Genomic DNA, 18360 nt, shown 5'->3' with positions numbered 1-18360 from the left:
CCTACACTATCCAACACTTACCTTAAATGTGATCTAATGGAATGCGTTGTAATGGTATGCGTTGTAAATGTAGTATGCGTTGTAGTGGAATGCGTTGTAAAGGTAGTTTCAAAGAATTTGTTGTAATGGCATGCGTTGTAATGGTGTGAGTTGTAATGGATGTTGCGGTGTAAAAAATGCGTTGTAAAGGTAGGCGTTGTAAAAGTATGTGTTGTAACGTCATACATCCTCACCAATGAGATCAAGCGGAGTCAAGGAGCATTTGACACTGACTCCTTCAACACCAGACCAGGCGCAGCGCCCCAGGGACACCGGCTCAAACCCTTTCACCCCTGCCCATCTGTGTGGCTGTGAGCCTCAACCCATGCTCGGGCAGGCGATCTTTCAGGAACGGATCTTACCAGCGAGATGAGATTAGTGAGGGTCAGTTTGATCTGCACAGCAATAATGTCGTCCACCTTGGCCGCTGGCCGCGTGTTCTTGTCGTAGGTTGCAAACAGGTCATTGAAGAGCTGAAGTTCCTCGGTGGCCGCTTTCACTGGAATGAGCAAGGATAAACAATCAGTTGTGCCACCCCGGGGCATGTGGAGACACTGGCGTCACTCCTGCGCCCACATGCCACCCACCCTGGGCCCTACTTGTTAGGCACACGCACAACTTAGTGACTACACACAGTGAACTGGTGATAGCCAAACAGCAGAATCTACCGCATGCAGACCTCAATGATGTGGCGCCCCTTGTTCCTATACAAGTCCCCAAGACGTTGGGGTACAAAGCTTCCTCTCATTCACTTGTTTTGTTCTCTCGCTTTCTATTCCTCCATTCCTGTAGGTCAGTCGGACAGTCTGATCCTGCTTTTGAAATCTCTGACCTCTCAGGGAGGTATTTCTCTATGACACCCTTTGAGCGCACAAGCAAGTGGCTCTTGTGTTGCTCTCATCCAAGTTGGGTTTTTGCAGTGCACTCTAGGTGGATATCAACTAGAGTGCAGTAGCGAAGTTGCAACTGGAACAAAATGCGGCAGCAAGACTGATTCTCGATATTTCTAAATATCAGCCTGTCTCTGCAGAGATATCAAAGCTGCACTGGTGACCTGTAGACAAACATATTATCATTAAAGCTTTATGCATTATTCACAAGGCATTGCACAACACTGGGCCCAGAAGTCTTAAAATGATGTTCCAATGGCACACTCCCTTCAGACAGCTCTGGTCTTCAAGCCATAACTGGGTAACTGTCCCCAAATTCTGAGAGTCAAGATGGGAAGGCAGAACTTTCTCTGTGGCAACACCCATCCACTGTAACTCCCTTCCCCGCCTCATCCCTAACCTCCAGCCCATACCCCATTCCTAAAGGCCTTAACAACTTGGCATTTCATCCTCTAAAGGAAGGTTTCAAGGTCACTGATCTCTGAAACTTCTCTTTGGCTTTTTACCCTCCCCCAGGACTTCCCATCATTAGAGCCTTGATGCCTTTGGGCGTTTGTTTACGCTCTATGAACCCCTTTCATTTCATTTCATTATTATACTACTGTCACTTTCTACCATTCCATTGCTATACTACTCTCACTTTCTAACATTCCTGTACTATACTACTCTCACTTTTTAACACTCTTGTACTATACTACTCTCACTTTCTAACATTCCTATACTATATTACTCTCACTTCCTACCATTCCTGTACTATACTGCTCTCAATTATTAACATTCATGTAGTATACTACTCTCACACTCTAACATTCCTGTATTATCCTGCTCTCACTTTGTAACATTCCTGTACTATAATACTCTGACTTTCTAACATTTCTCTAGTATACTACTCTCACTTTCTAATATTCCTGTACTATCCTACAATCCCTTTCTAACATTCCTGTACTATACAGCTCTCACTTTCTACCATTCCTGTACTATACTACTCTGAGGTTTTAACTTTTCTGTACTATTCTACGCTCAGTTTCTAACATTCCTGTACTATACTACTCTCACTTTCTAATATTCCTGTACTATCCTACTTTCATTTTCTAAAATTCCTGTACTTTCCTCCTCTCTCTTTCTAAAATTCCTCTATATACTACTCTCACTTTCTAATATTCCTCTACTATCCTACTGTCACTTTCTCAAAATTCCTGTACTTTCCTACTCTCTTAATTTCTCACATTCCTCTCACATACTAGTCTCACTTTCTAATATTACCATATGATACTGCTCTCACTTTCTACCATTCTTATACTATACTACTCTCACTTTTTAACTTTCCTGTAGTATACTACTCCAACTTTCTAACATTACTGTGCTGTACTACTCTCACTTTCAAACATTCCTGTACTATACTACTCTCACTTTCTAACATTCCCATGCTATCCTACTCTCACTTTCTAACATTCCTGTACTATAAAACTCTCACTTTCTACCATTCCTGTACTATACTAGCCTCAGGTTTTAACATTTCTTTACTACACTCCTCTCACTTTCTAACATTACTATACTATACTACTCTCACTTTCTAACATTCTTATGCTGTACTATTCTCACTTTCTAAAGTTACTATACTATACTACTCTTACTTTCTAACCTTCCTCTAGTATATTATTCTCATTTTCTAACATTACTATACTATACTATTCTCACTTTCTAACATTCCTTTACTATACAATTTTCACTTTCTAACATTACTATACTATAATACTCTCACTTTCTAGCATTCCTCTAGTATACTACTTTCACTTTCTAACAGTCCTGTACTGTATTATAGTACTCTCGCTTTCTAACATTCCTATACTATACTACTCTCGCTTTTTACCACCCCTGTTCTTTACTACTCCAACTTTCTAACGTTACTTAACTATACCACTCTCCATTTCTAACATTCCTGTAGTATACTACTCTCTCTTTGTGACCTTCCTGTAGTATGCTACTCTCGCTTTCTAACATTACTACATTATACTACTTTCACTTTCTAACATTCCTTTACTATCTTTTACTATAGTAGTGTCTCACTCTCTAACATTATTATACTGTATTCCTCTCACCCTCTAACATTCTTATAGTATACTACTCTCACATTCTAATATTACTCTGATATTACTCTCACTTTCTAGCATTCCTGTACTATACTACTCTCAGTTTCTAACCTTCCTGTACTATCCTACAATCACTTTCCAACATTCCACTACTATATAATTCTCACTTTCTTCTACAATTCCTGTACTATTCTAGTCTCACTTTCTAACGTTCCTGTGCTATACTACTCTCACGTTCTAATATTCCTGTGCTGTCCTACTTTCACTGTCTAACATTCCTGTAGTATACTACTCTCTCTTTCTAAAATACCTCTATTATACTACTCTCACTTTCTAATATTACTATATGATACTGCTCTCACTTTATACCATTCCTATACTGTACTACTCTCACTTCTTAACATTCCAGTACTATACTACTCTCACTTTATAACATCCGATCCCCGTAGAAACGGTAAAGACCCTAGGACTTTAGCTAGAAATTGATATTTTTATGGTGACACAGGCCAAGAAGGTCGCAGCAACGTGTTTTCAGATTTCTTAAAAGTCTGTGCAAAATCTGTCATTAAGAAACTGCAGGTGGCCCATAATGCAGCCACAAGATTGCTGTGCAACATCCCGGTACTGGAATCAGTGAAAAAGCATCTACTCAAACTACACTGGCTCCCGGTAGAGGCCAGAATGAAATTCAAGACACTGGTCATTACTCATAGAGCACAGCACAATAAAGGCCACAAAAAAATCAAGAACCTAGTCTCGTCCTATATCCCCAAGACGCAGCTGCGGTCTAGCACGGAAGAGCGCTTAAATCAGACAAAGGTTAGGAAGAAAAAATGGCGAGGCCGATCTTTTTCCCACCTAGCTGCAAAATTGTGGAACGTGCTACCATTGGAATACAGATGGATAGACGGGGAACTTCCGTTCCGTAAAGAGATTAAGACCTGGCTATTCAAGTAATATCTCTAAGGCATGGCCTGCCTGTACTTAGCATCAGACCGCTAGCGCTGGGAAACCTCTGGGAAGCCATGCGCTTTACAAGTTCCTATAATAATAATAATAATAATAATAATAATAATAATAATAATAATAATAATAACATTCCTATTCTATCCTACTCTCAGTTTCTAACATTCCTGTAATATACTACTCTCACTTTCTAACATTTCTCTAATATACTACTCTCATTTTCTAATACTACTGGTCTATCCTACGATCACTTTCTAACCTTCCTGTACTATAAAACTCTCACTTTCTACCTTTCCTGTTCTATACTACGTTCAGGTTATAACATTTCTGTACTATTCTACTCACACTTTCTAACATTCCTGTACTATACTACTTGCACTTTCTAACAATCCTGTACTAAACTACTCTCTCTTTCTAAAATTCCTCTTGTATACAACTCTCACTTTCTAATATTCCTCTACTATCCTACTCTCACTTTCTAACATTCCTGTACTTTCCTACTCTCACTTTCTAACATTCCTCTCATAAGCTACTCTCACTTTCTAACATTCCCATACTATACTTCCCTCACTTTTCTAACATTCCTCTCATATGCTACTCTCACATTCTAACATTACTCTACTATCCTACTCTCACTTTCTAACATTCCTCTACTATCCTACTCTCACTTTCTAACATTCCTGTACTTTCCTATTCTCACTTTCTAACATTCCACTCATATGCTACTCTCACTTTCTAACATTCCTCTCATGGTACTCTCAATTTCTGACATTCCCATACTATCCTACTCTCACTTTCTAACATTCCTGTACTATGCTACTCTCAATTTCTAACATTACCATACTATACTACTCTCACTTTCTAACATTCCTCTACTATCCTACTCTCACTTTCTAACATTCCTGTACTATGCTACTCTCACTTTCTAACATTCCCATAGTATACTACTCTCACTTTCTAACATTCCCATAGTATACTACTCTCACTTTCTAACATTCCCATAGTATACTACTCTCACTTTCTAACATTCCTGTCCTATAATTTTGTTGCTTTCCAACATTCCCGCAGTATATGTTTCTCGCTTGCTAACATTCTTGTTCTAAACTACTCTCACTTTCTAACGTTCCTATACTATACTACTCACATGTTCTAGCATTCCTGACTATACTACTATCACTTTCTAACATCCCTCTGGTATACTACTCTCACTTTCTAATATTCCTGTAATGTATTATACTACTCTCCTCTGACTTTCGAACATTACTCTACTATACTACTCTCAATTTCTAACATTACTCTACTATACTACTCCCACTTTCAAACATTACTATACTATACTACTCTCACTGTCTAACATTCCTGTACTCTACTACTCTCGCATGCTACCATTCCTGCAGTATATTACTCTTGCTTGCTAATATTCCTGTACTATAAAACTCTCACGTTCTACCATTCCTGTACTATACTACTCTCAGGTTTTAACATTTCTGTATTATTCTACTCTCACGATCTAACATTCCTGTACTATACTCCTATCACTTTATAACATTCCTCTAGTATACTACTCTCACTTTCTAACATTTCTCTTGTATACTACTCTCACTTTCTAACATTTCTCTAGTATACTACTCTCACTTTCTAACATTTCTCTAGTATACTACTCTCACTTTCTAACATTTTTCTAGTATACTACTCTCACTTTCAAATATTCCTGTAAAATAATATACTACTATACTGCTCTCACTTTCTAATATTACTCTACTATACTACTCTCAATTTCGAACATTACTATACTATACTACTCTCACTGTCTAACATTCCTGTACTCTACTACTCTCGCTTTCTACCATTCCTGCAGTGTATTACTCTTGCTTGCTAACATTCCTACCCTAAACTATTCTCACTTTCTAACATTCCTGTACTATACTACTTCCACTTTCTAACATTCCTATACTATACTACTCACACGTTCTAACATTCCTGTACTATACTTCTATCACTTTCTAACATTCCTCTAGTATACTACTCTCACTTTCTAACATTACTGAACTGTACTACTCTTACTTTCTAACATTCCTATGCTATCCTACTCTCACTTTCTAGCATTCCTGTACTATACTACACTTACTTTACTAAGTTTCCTGTACTATACTACACTTACTTGACTAACTTTCCTTTGCTATACTACTCTCATGTTCTAACATTTCTCTAGTATACTACTCTCACTTTCTAATATTACTGTACTATCCTACAATCACTTTCTAACTTTCCTGTACTATACAGCTCTCACTTTCTACCATTACTGAACTGTACTACTCTCACTTTCTAACATTCCTATGCTATCCTACTCTCACTTTCTAGCATTCCTGTACTATACTACACTTACTTTACTAAGTTTCCTGTACTATACTACACTTACTTGACTAACTTTCCTTTACTATACTACTCTCACGTTCTAACATTTCTCTAGTATACTACTCTCACTTTCTAATATTACTGTACTATCCTACAATCACTTTCTAACTTTCCTGTACTATACTACACTTTCTTTACTAACTTTCCTTTACTATACTACTCTCACTTTCTAGCATTCCTGTACTATACAACTCTCACTTTCTAACATTCCTGTGCTATACTACACTTACTTTACTAAGTTTCCTGTACTATAGTACTCTCACTTTCTAGCATTCCTGTACTACATATACTATTCTCACTTTCTAAAAATGTTCTCTCAACTCATGGCCATGGCTGGCGCATGGTGCTGTAGATGCTGTCAGTCAACTCTTCTTTCTCACTTTCAAAGACTGAATGGCCAGATTATCTCACAGCCCACGTGCCGGAAACATGCAGTCCACCGGGTAGGCCGCTGAGACAGCACCAGCTGTACCTTTCTTTAACCTTAGCCTAAAATGAAGGAATAAAATACACAACTTCTAAATGCAGTCCTTTACGACAATTCAGCTATTAATCTTTAATAAAGTCTGCACCACCAGGCGTCAAGGGATAAGATGAGTCTGTCACTATTGCCACCTCCAAAAATGATTAGAAAGATTCATATATTACAGAACCATCACAGCCCATAGACTGGAGGTGCCCATATAGAGCCAGACCAGTACTCGAATTAGGTAATTCCGTCTGAACCCGGGCCTGCCAGGTGCCATCGCCCCTGGTGGCCTGAACTAGGTTCCTAAATAAAAGGACCAGTTCAATCGGAGAAAAGTATAAAAAAAAACTGGAAAAATATTTGAGGGGAAGTATATAGATGATGTGCTTCAATCAATAAAAGCTAACAAAGAAACAGCAAGATCATTAATACAGTCGTTTTCAGACATTTCATGGTCCTAGTTGCAGGTGTCATTACACCTTCAGATGAGGCCACCAGTCCTACAGATATCAGCCTTATGTTCACCCCCAACGGCAGCTCACTCAACGCTATCGACCTCCACCAGCTGGGGCTTTCTCCAGACAGCCCAACATTTACAAGAACTGGAGAGCTCTGCGGATCATTGGGTGTTAGACATTCTCCAACATGGTCACAGCCTGCAATTTACTCAAAAACCTCTTCGAATTCCACCTCTCAGGGGGTCACATCAAGACCTTTGCCTGTTAAAAGATGATATCAAGTTTTTTATACTCAAGGGATCAATCGCAGAGGTTCCACAGGTGCACAGAAAAAATGGGTGCTACTCCAACATCTTACTACTAAGGAAAAAAAATGGGAAGTGGGGACAACTATTAGATCTGGGACAGCTCAACAAATACCTGAAAAAACAATCATTCAGAATGGTCAGCCTGTAGGAAATTATTCAGCTGATAAATCCAGGGGATCATATGGGATCCTAGATCTCCAGGATGCTTCTGTCCATGTCCACATCCATATCAAACACAGGAGGTATCTCAGATTCGAGGTGGCTGGATGTCACTACCAATTCAAAGTCCTCGGTTTTGAATTAAAATCTTCCCTGAGAAGTGGGAGTAGTATAGTACAGGAATGTTTTTGGGATTAACATCTGCCCCAAGAACTTTTACCGAGTGCATGGTGCCAGTAGCAGGATATCTGAAAAGAACGGGATATCAAATATTCCCATATCTGGATAATTGGCCAGTAAAGGCAGCCTCATTACAGGCTACAGTATGCTTGATAAGGGCATATCTTCAAATATTTGAGAATTTAGGTCGTAAATTACACAGAGAAAATTCTGCCTTATTCTGAACACATGAATTACATTGCTAGGGACAGTCGTGGACACAGAGTCTGCAGGGCCTTTCCCACAAGGGAGAGAATTGCCAGGATGATAACACTAACTATCGCCCTCCACTAACTATCGCCCTCCACTAACTATCGCCCTCCACTAACTATCACCCTCTCAGTCAGACCATACAAGTCGTTCCTTGGAATGATTTTGTCTTACATTCCATTGATCACACAAGTCTCTCCACGACCTGGGCCCCAAGTACCTCAACGACCGCATGACCTTCTACACGCCCACCCGCCAACTACGGTCCACCAGCCTCGCCCTCACAGCCGTACCATGCATCCGAAGAGCCACCGCCGGAGGAAGATCCTTCTCTTACCTGGCTGCCAAGACGTGGAACTCCCTCCCCATCCACCTTCGGCTGACCCAAGACCACCTCGCCTTCAGGAGACAACTCAAGACCTGGCTGTTCGAGCAGTAGCACACCCCTTCCCCAAGCGCCTTGAGACCCTCCCGGGTGAGTAGTGCGCTATACAAATTGTATGATTGATTGATTAATTGATCCCCAACTATTGTCTATACACGAACAAATCGAATGGATACAATGGAAACAGGATCTTTCGACGACATCATCAGAATAACACTGGGAATGGAAAAAATGGATAAAATAATGGATAAAAAAAGACAACATTTCCGCGGGGGTTAACATTTCTGAACAAGCCACCAAATTATGCAGTGCTTTAAATGGGCCGGTGTTATCCAGTACAGAGTACCAGCATTTTTTTTTTGAGGAGGAGAGTACCAGGACTTCTCAAGAGAAATGCAATACTTTTAATTAAAGAGTACCAGCACTTCTCAGAAACAAGCAGACACTCCGGTACAGAGTATGTGCACTTCTATTTTTCCATTTCAAGCACTGAAATCACGTGATGACAACGGATGCGTCTATGGAGGGCTGGGGAGCACACCTCAAGGACTTAGAAGTGAATGGAAAATGGTCGACCAACGAGAAACAGAGACACATAAATTTCCTAGAGCTAAAAGCTGTGTCCCGGGGGCTCCACGCTTTTCTTCCAAGAATAAAAAGATCTGCAGTGCTGATTCGCATGGACTACACAAGCACAACGTCATACTCACACAAGCAAGGAGGAACGAGATCACAAGTACTATCTAAGGAAGCATAAGTCATTTGGAATAGTGTGTACACCACAACATCTCCCTGATGGAAGAGCATGTGCAAGGCAGGGACAAACAGTGGGAGGACAATCTACGCAGATTGTTGGACCCGGCCTCATGGCGTGGTCCTACCCCTCCCGCATGGCAGGCCCAGGACGACATCAGCTCTCCTCCGGACCTCGGGCGGCCCCTTCTGCCCGACCCTGCACGCACCAACACCACAGATCCGGCTACCATCCCGGATCCCCCATCATCGGCCGGGCCCCAGCGTAGGCCCATCACGACCTCAGCACGAGGCCGTGCCCGACTCCATCTTGGGCCCACCACGTCACACCACGTGGCCTCGGCCCCAGCCTCGGCCCCAGCGAAGCCCAGACATCAAGGCACCAAGATCCACCCAGGTGGTCGAGTGGCCACTCGACAGATCCCGGAGGGAGAGGAGTTTCGATGGCCCTCCAGCCGTCCCCGGACGCCTGGTATCGATCGCCCTCCGGCCTCCCTGGGCGCTGGCTCCACCCCCCTGCTGGGTGTCTGGACATCTTCATCCCGGCCCCTCTGACCCCCAGGCGCGAGGGTCCGGACTTCAAAGACCTCCAGACCTATATCTGGGCCAGCCCTGGATCAGGTCTTCAGTTGTATCCTGGACTGGGAGCCCTGCTGACGCTGTCACGGCCGACACCAGACGAACTCATCGTTCCGGTAACCAGAGCCATCTGAGAGCCTGCTGGCGCTGCCGCGGCCTACCTTGCTGAACCATCTGAGAGCCTGCTGGCGCTGCCGCGGCCTACCTTGCCGAACCATCTGAGAGCCTGCTGGCGCTGCCGCGGCCTACCTTACTGAACCATCTGAGAGCCTGCTGGCGCTGCCGCAGCCTACCTTGCCGAACCATCTGAGAGCCTGCTGGCGATGCCGCGGCCTACCTTGCTGAACCATCGGAGAGCCTGCTGGCGCTGCCGCGGCCGACCTTGCTGAACCCTCTTGTTAGCCTGCTGGCGCTGCCGCGGCTCGACCCGCTCGGAACCCCCCAGCTCGAGGATTGAGAGCTGTGCGCAGGGTATCCCTTCCTCCGCCCAGAGTAAGACAATCCCGCTACCTTACCCCCCTTTTTACGAGACTTTCCAGATCCCTCGATCTGCTTGTACATACTGCCAAGAACCAGCAACCGTTTACTACTTATAAAGTTTAAGAACTTGACCTCCTGTGTGGTGTCCGTTTGTAGTGTTGTGATTACTCTGCTGTACGATCCTAGGAGAGGACCCTCAGTCAGGAGGCCTCTCGGTAAACTCTCGGCTACTTCTCGACGGAGGGGTGGACCTAGGGGTGGTCAGTCAGACATCTTCTGTCTCCCCCGGGTCGCCTTTCTAACACAGATCTTTAAATGAATACCACGAGTAGCAGAGGTCACAAACTTCAAAGACATTCAACGAATGGGTAAACCCGCCTTTAGACCTATTCGCTACTCCACTCAATCAGAAAAGCCAATGTTATGCAAGCAGGTATCAACACACGGGCTCCTGGGGGAACACCGTTCAGGTTAAATGGACAGGGATATTCGCGTACGGCTTTCCGCCACTGCCTACCATTCTTCGGATCCTCAACAAGTTGAAGAGGGAACCATGTTGAATTATTTTAATAGCTTCAGGCAATTTTGGTGCACGGAACTTATCCTAATGTCGGAATATCAACACCTTGCACTCAAACCAGTCCCAGGAATGCTTTCAATTCAATCCCTCAATTTAGCTGCGTGGCTCCTGAACATAAGTTATATTTGATATCTCACGAGGGTACGTAGATGTACTTGCGAAAGTGGGAGCCGAATTACCAAATAGATCATATAAGGCAAAATGGCTAAGATTTTTCAGATGGTGTTCTTCAGATAACTGCTATCCCTTTGTCCTCAACACCAGTCCGGGTTGACCATACCTCCTCAGCTGAGCTCACTCTGGTCTCCCGCGGAGTTCACTCAGAGCTCATCTTGCCGCAGTATCGAGATTCAAGAGGTCTTGGAATCAAAATTCTTTAGAGTCAAACAGACTCTTAAAAGAATTTTTTAAAGGTCTGTTTAGAGCTTTTCCTCCGATTTTAAAAAAGCGCCAATCGCATGGCGGCTAAACACAGTTCTGTCACCGTTATTGCGAGGCCCTTTTGAGCCTGTATGTCGGCTTCTTGATCGGAGCAAACAGGCCTTGGCTAATGCAAGCCACGCAGAAATCGATGCAAGCTTCTCACCCGGACCAGCAAGGTCAGAGCGGGTGCTCCTTTTCAGGGGAGCGAGGGCCAGTCTGAAGCAACCAGACCAGTGGGGTTGTTCGTAGTTTTCGTCGCCAAGATGGCCGCTAGCCACGTGGCAAGTGGCCGGGATGGCGCGTCGAGTGGCAAAGTGCAAAAGGGCCCCACGCAGATCTGGGAGATGCTGGGGGGCTGATCTTCGGTGCAAATGCTGCTCGGTGGTAGGGCTTCTCAAACCCCAAAGCACAGCATCGAGGGTGCCTCGGGTGCTGCGCAGTCAGCTTCTCGGGGGTCTTTCAAGGGGTCCGGTCCTATGTCTCTCGGTGACTCCACGGGTCTCTTCTTTTCAGGGACTGTGGATCGGGCTCTGAGATGTCTGGGAGTCTGGGTCTTGTCAGGCTCTGGGCTCGGGCTCCGGCGGGAGGCGGCGGCAAAGCAGACGTCGAGTTGCTGGTTGGTGCCTGTATTCACAGGGTGGTCACTCCTTGGCCACAAGGGAGATTCTCTTCTGTCTTCTGTGCAGCAGAATGTCGAAGTCCAGTTTTCTTCTTAGTTTCAAGTCGAGTTCAGGATGATCTGAAGTCTTGGGACACAGCTCCTACTCTTATTCCAATTCTAGGGGCCGGATTACCTGCTAGGTCCCTCCTCTGGGTGGGACCAGGAAGGGGGGCGGTTACACCCCCTTTCCTTTGTCCAGCTTCGCGCCAAGACTGGGGCTGGAGAGCCCCAGCACCGGTTTGAACTGGCATATGCACAGGGACACCTTGTGTGCCCCAGGCATGTCTGATTCTATTCAGCCCTGTCCTACCCAATACACAAAATCCTGTCAGGGGTGGTGCTAGCACCTCCCAAGGCAGGAAACCCTTTGTCCAAGCCTCCCTCGCTGGAAGGACTCCCAGCAGCAGGAGGTCAGACTTGTGTCTGTGGTGGCAGCATCCATTTTGTGATGCTAAGGCTCACGTTTAACTTTAACCAGGGTTCAGGTTAGGTACATGTTGTGTCCCTCTAAAAGGGTGGAATGCTACCCCCGTCACCAGAACTGGCGAGGGGGTAGTATTCCAATTTGTATGACACCTTACTCGACATGTTTTGATAAAGCCAAACCAAAGATAGCATTTAACCGCGAGGTGCATAATGCACTTAAGAGTATATGGTATGGCAGGATCATGAAACAGCTAAAGGACTTGGTTCCGAAAGCTGCAGACAGGCTCAGCTCATGCCAGAGCACCATCTCACATATTTCCAAGCACTCTGCCTCCAGGATTGATGAGGCCTTCCATGGGAGTGGCTGATAGGAACATATGTGTCCATTTTAGGTTAGATATAGGCATACTATACCTAAGTAAGGGGTGATTACACCGACTTACCCCAGCTGAGTGATCAGCCAGTTGTGTCAAATATGGAGGCCAGGCCAGGGGTGGCACAATACGTGCTGCAGCCCCTGGTAGGCCTTGGAAGCACCTATGCCCTGGGCACCTGGGATACACTGTTACAGGGGCCAATAAGGTGAACCAGTTCCAATTTTGTAATGCACCTAATGTGCATTGGCATTAATTTAGAGAGAGAACAGCAGGCTGTGGGTCTGATTAGCAGGCCCACAGCCACATTAAGTAATAAACCAGTGAAGCAAAAAGCACAAATTTGGGGTGACCATAGGATAGCAGACCCTACTCTCCTACACAACCCCCCCCCCCCCAAACGCAGGGACATTAGACTAACCTTGACCAGTTGTGTCTTCATGTTCTAAGTGGAAGTACCTGGAGAGACCATCTGCATTACCATGGTCAGTCCCTGGGCGGTGCTCCACTGTAAAGTCCATCCCCTGTAGGGAAATGGACCATCTGAGCAGTTTGGGGTTTTCACCCTTCATCTGATTAAGCCATAAGAGGGGCTTATGGTCGGTCTGAATCTTGAAGTGAGTGCCAAACAAGTATGGTCTCAACTTCTTCAGGGCCCACACCACAGCAAAGGCCTCCCTCTCAATGGCTGACCAACGTTTCTCTCTGGGGTCAGCCTTCTGCTAATAAAAGCAATGGGCTGGTCTTGACCATCTACATTAAGTTGTGAAAGCACAGCTCCCACTCCCAACTCAGAAGCATCTGTTTGGACAATGAACTCTCTTGAGAAGTCAGGATTCTTCAGGATAGGTGCAGAGCACATGGCCTTCTTCAGGTCATCAAATGCCTTTTGACAGTTTACTGTCCACTGAACCTTTTTGGGCATCTTCTTGGATGTCAGATCATTAAGAGGAGTCACAATGGACCCATAGTTCTTAACAAACTTCCTGTAGTACCCAGTCAGGCCCAAGAAAGCTCTGACCTGAGTCTGGGTAGTTGGAGGGGACCAGTCCTTTTTGGTCTGGATCTTACTCTCCAGTGGTTGAACTTGGCCTCCACCTACAAGGTGGCCCAAGTATACAGCTTTACTCTGCCCTATCTGGCACTTGGTTGCCTTGATAGTGAGGCCTGCCTTTTGCAGAGCCTCTAGCACTTCCTTCAGGTGGACCAGGTGATCCTCCCAGGTGGAGCTGAAGACAGCAATATCATCCAGATATGCTGCGCAAAAGTCATCCAACCCAGTAAAGACTTGATTCACCAACCTTTGGAAGGTGGCAGGTGCATTTTTCAAACCAAAGGGCATCACCACAAATTGGTAATGCCCACCTGGGGTCGAAAATGCAGTCTTGGCTTAGGACTCCTCAGCTAACCTGATTTGCCAGTAGCCAGCTGTCAAGTCAAATGTGCTCAAATTCTTGGCAGAAGCCAATTTGTCTATGAGCTCATCTGCCCTTGGAATAGGGTGTGCATCTGTCCTGGTGACAGCATTGAGTCCTCTGTAATCCACACATAACCTCATCTCTCTCTTTCCATCTTTGGTGTGAGGTTTGGGGACCAGAACCACTGGGCTAGCCCAGGGGCTCTCTGAAGGCTCAATAACACCTAATTCCAGCATCTTTTGCACCTCAGTCTTGATACAATCCCTGACATGGTCAGGTTGCCTGTAAATCTTGTTTTTCACAGGAAGACTGTCACCAGTGTCCACCACATGGGTACACCAGTTAGTCTGACTGGGTGTCAGGGAGAACATATGTCTATATGACTGCAAAACTTGTCTACAGTCATTTTGCTGATGTTCAGTGAGGCTGCCATCTAAGGCCACACCATCAACTGAGCCATCCTCAGGGTTCTGAGTCAGCAGGTCTGGGAGAGGGTCACTCTCTTCCTCCTGCCCCTCATCTGTAGCCATGAGCAAGCTCATGTCTGCCTCGTCAACATATGCTTTCAACCTGTTAACATGGAGCACCCTGTGGGGGCTCCTGGGAGTTCCTAGGTCCACCAAGTAGGTAACCTCTCTCTTCTTTTCAATGATAGTAGGGGGTCCAGACCATTTGTCTTGGAGTGCTGCTGGGGCCACTGACTCCAACACCCATACTTTCTGTCCAGGCTGGTACTCAGTCAAGACAGCCTTTTGGTCATGCCAAGCTTTCTGTAATTCTTGGCTAGCCTCAAGGTTTTTTGATGCCTTCTCCATGTACTCAGCCATCCTGGAGCGGAGACCAAGTACATAGTCCACTATGTCTTGCTTGGGCTTTTTGAGAGGTAACTCCCATCCTTCCCTCACTAAACACAGGGGTCCTCTTACAGGGTGCCCAAACAACAATTCAAAGGGGCTGAAGCCAACCCCCTTCTGTGGGACCTCTCTGTAAGCAAACAGAAGGCAGGGTAGAAGGATGTCCCATCTTCGCCTGAGCTTTTCTGGTAATCCTTTGATCATACCCTTTAGGGTCTTGTTAAATCTTTCAACAAGCCCATTGCATTGTTGATGATAGGGAGTGGTGAACTTGTAGTTGACACCACATTCCTTCCACATAGCTGTTAAGTATCCTGACATGAAGTTGGCACCTCTATCAGATACTACCTCCTTAGGAAACCCCACTCTGGAGAAAACTCCAAGTAAGGCCCTGGCCACAACAGCAGCTGCTGTGGTCCTAAGTGGAATTGCCTCTGGGTACCTGGTGGCATGGTCCACCACCACCAGTATGAATCTGTGCCCAGATGCTGTAGGGGGATCCATTGGACCTACAATATCAATCCCCACTCTTTCAAAGGGCACCCCCACCACAGGTAGTGGTATCAGGGGGGCCTTTGTGGTACCACCTGGTTAGCCACTGGCTTGGCAGGTTACACAGGAGCGACAAAACTCCTTGGTATCTTCAGACATGTGGGGCCAGTGAAAGTGAGAGACAAGCCTGTCCCAAGTCTTATTCTGGCCTAGGTGTCCTGCTAAGGGAATATCATGGGCCAAGGTAAGAAGGAAGCCCCTAAATTGCAGAGGTATGACCAACCTCCTGGTTGTACCAGGCTTGGGGTCTCTACCCTCTGAATAAAGGAGCCCATCATCCCAATATACTTTATGGGTACCTTGAGCATTCCCAGCAGCCTCAGCAGCAGCCTGCTGTCTGAGGGGTTCAAGAGAAGGACAGGTTAACTGAGCCTGCCCCAAGTCTGCCCTAGAAGGTCCCCTGTCCCCAGAAACTCAACCTGATCAGGTTCAAGCTCTTCAGGGACAGTTCCTTCAGGGGTCTCAAGATCATCTTCCTGTGAAGGCGGATCCTCACTTGTAGGCAGTTGGGAAGGCACAGCCTTTACCCTCCTGTTCTTCTTCTTGGAAGGTGCTTGGTCCATTGTTCCAGGATCCAAGACCTGAGGTTCAGAGAGGCACTTTTTGGCCTGTGACCTGGTCACAGCAAGGACATGTGATGATATCCCTAACATCTCTGCATGAGTCCTGTACTCAACTTCTGACCATAGAGAGCTTTCCAGGTCATTGCCCAACAAACATTCAACTGGGAGATCAGCACTAACCACAACTCATTTTAGGCCAGTTACCCCTCCCCAGGAGAAATTAACAATTGCCACACTATGTGTAGTAGTGACATTGCTTGCATTGGTCACCAGGTAATTATCACCTGGTATGTATTGTCCAGGGTCCACAAAGCTAGGTGTCACCATGGTGACACTGGCACATGTGTCCCTGTATGCTTGAACCACTTTTTCATTAATCAAAGGTGTCTGCCTGTACTTGCCCAGATTACTGGGACTGACAGTAGTGGACAAATCAATGTTCACATCACAAATCAGAACAGCCTGTGTAGGGGTTCTGACTAGGCCAGAATCTCCCTCAGTTCCCAAGGTGATACCCTCTACCCCCTTAGTTTGTGGACCAACACTGCTAACTGTACTAGTGAGTGCAGGTGCCTTAGGGGCTGCAGTGTTGGGGGCTCCACCATTTTTACAATCACTTGTCCAGTGAGAGGTGTTTTTACAAGTACTACACCAGGGTTTCCTTTGACCTTCTTTCTTCTTCTTCTTGGAAGTTTGGAACCCACCCTCAGTATTAGTTTGGGGCCCTGTTGAAGACTTCTGGTATTTAGCTTTCTGCTCCCAACCCTTCTGGTCTGTTTTCTTTTGGTCACCACCCTGGTTCTGGTTCTGGTTCTTTTGCTTAACTCTGGTTCTAACCCATTTGTCTGCCCTCTTTCCCAATTCTTGGGGAGAGGTTAGATCTGAGTCAACCAAATGTTGATGCAACTGCTGGTTCTGACAGTTATTTAAAATCTGTTCTCTCATAAGCAAATTGTACAATCCTTCATAGTCTGTAACCTTACTTCCCAGCAACCAGCCCTCCCGAGGCATAGTTTATAAACAACAGTGGTCCCAAGGAATATGTAGATATAGATTTAGTAGATAAAATACAGTCCACGATAGGAGCTATATTGGCCACTGTCCAGCCGGACAGGGTATTTTTTTTTTTTCAATGAAATATATAATGGAGTAAACAAAGGCACAATCCTGTACCTTTTTGTGAACACACAGAGAGGGTTTTTAGGCAAGAAAGAGCATAGTTGGCCACTTGTAATTCAGTAGGGTTTTTAAGTAGTGCCAAGTAAGTGCTAGACACAGCATCAATCAAACATAATAGTTAGGCTGTCAAAACACTTTAAACAAGTCGACGTTTCGATCCCTTATGCTCAATATTACGGGATCATCATCAGGACTAACAATCCATATATTTGCTTGCCTGGTAAAAACATTTTAACACACAACCGCCTAATCGAAACAGAAATACAAAATGAAAAAGAAAAATAATAAACAATGGGGAAATAAAGAAGAGAGAGAGAGAGAGAAGGGGGGTTACCCACTGCGTTAAGCACTGAATATCACTGACATTGCACTGTATTCGGAACCGACTTAGCGTGCCTAGTAATTTCGTGCAAGTGATGTCTGTAGCCTTGATTCGCGCTGGTGGTGAGGAGGGTGACAGACGATATGGTTAATAAAAATTAATAAAATAAAATATATTAATAATGGACCAATAGCACTTTTCTGTCGGAATACGAGGTGGGAATATCCTTATTACAATTGTCAATATTCTTTTGCAGGATCAATAGTTGTGCCTGGAGATTTTATTACAGAATCCGCGTGGGTGCATCAATCACGGGCATTCGTGTCTACTCATACATCATGCACATACGTGCTCATCCATTCCGTGTCTTATCCAGGGACGGGGGGGGGGCGCTTACCCATTGGGGGTCGGAAGGGTTCAGGGAAGGTTTGAAAGGGTGGACGACGCTTATGGATAAACCTAGAGTGAGGAAGAGAAACCAATAAATGGGGAATTGCCAGTGAGTAGTTGTACTACTGGTGGTGGATCGCGGTTGCCATCCACCACCAGTAGTACAACTACTCACTGGCAATTCCCCATTTATTGGTT

At 45.0% G+C, this 18360-nt stretch overlaps 1 protein-coding gene across 1 annotated transcript in view; it reads right to left on the bottom strand.

The window, feature by feature from the left end:
* Positions 1-18360, bottom strand: part of LOC144807242 (acetylcholine receptor subunit gamma-like) — a gene marked incomplete at its 5' end in the record, with an annotated part of 101393 nt that overhangs the window by 48409 nt on the left and 34624 nt on the right. Inside the window, one exon of the mRNA XM_078673094.1 lies at positions 402-538. Within this exon, the coding sequence (XP_078529220.1) occupies positions 402-538 (137 nt within the window). The remainder of the gene's footprint in view (positions 1-401; positions 539-18360) is intronic.

The sequence above is a fragment of the Lissotriton helveticus genome, unplaced genomic scaffold (genome assembly GCF_964261635.1).
Source record: "Lissotriton helveticus unplaced genomic scaffold, aLisHel1.1 SCAFFOLD_787, whole genome shotgun sequence".
In the NCBI taxonomy this organism is placed as follows: domain Eukaryota; kingdom Metazoa; phylum Chordata; class Amphibia; order Caudata; family Salamandridae; genus Lissotriton; species Lissotriton helveticus.
The sequence above is the reverse complement of the archived record's forward strand: the minus strand, read 5'-3'. Positions and strand labels throughout refer to the sequence as shown.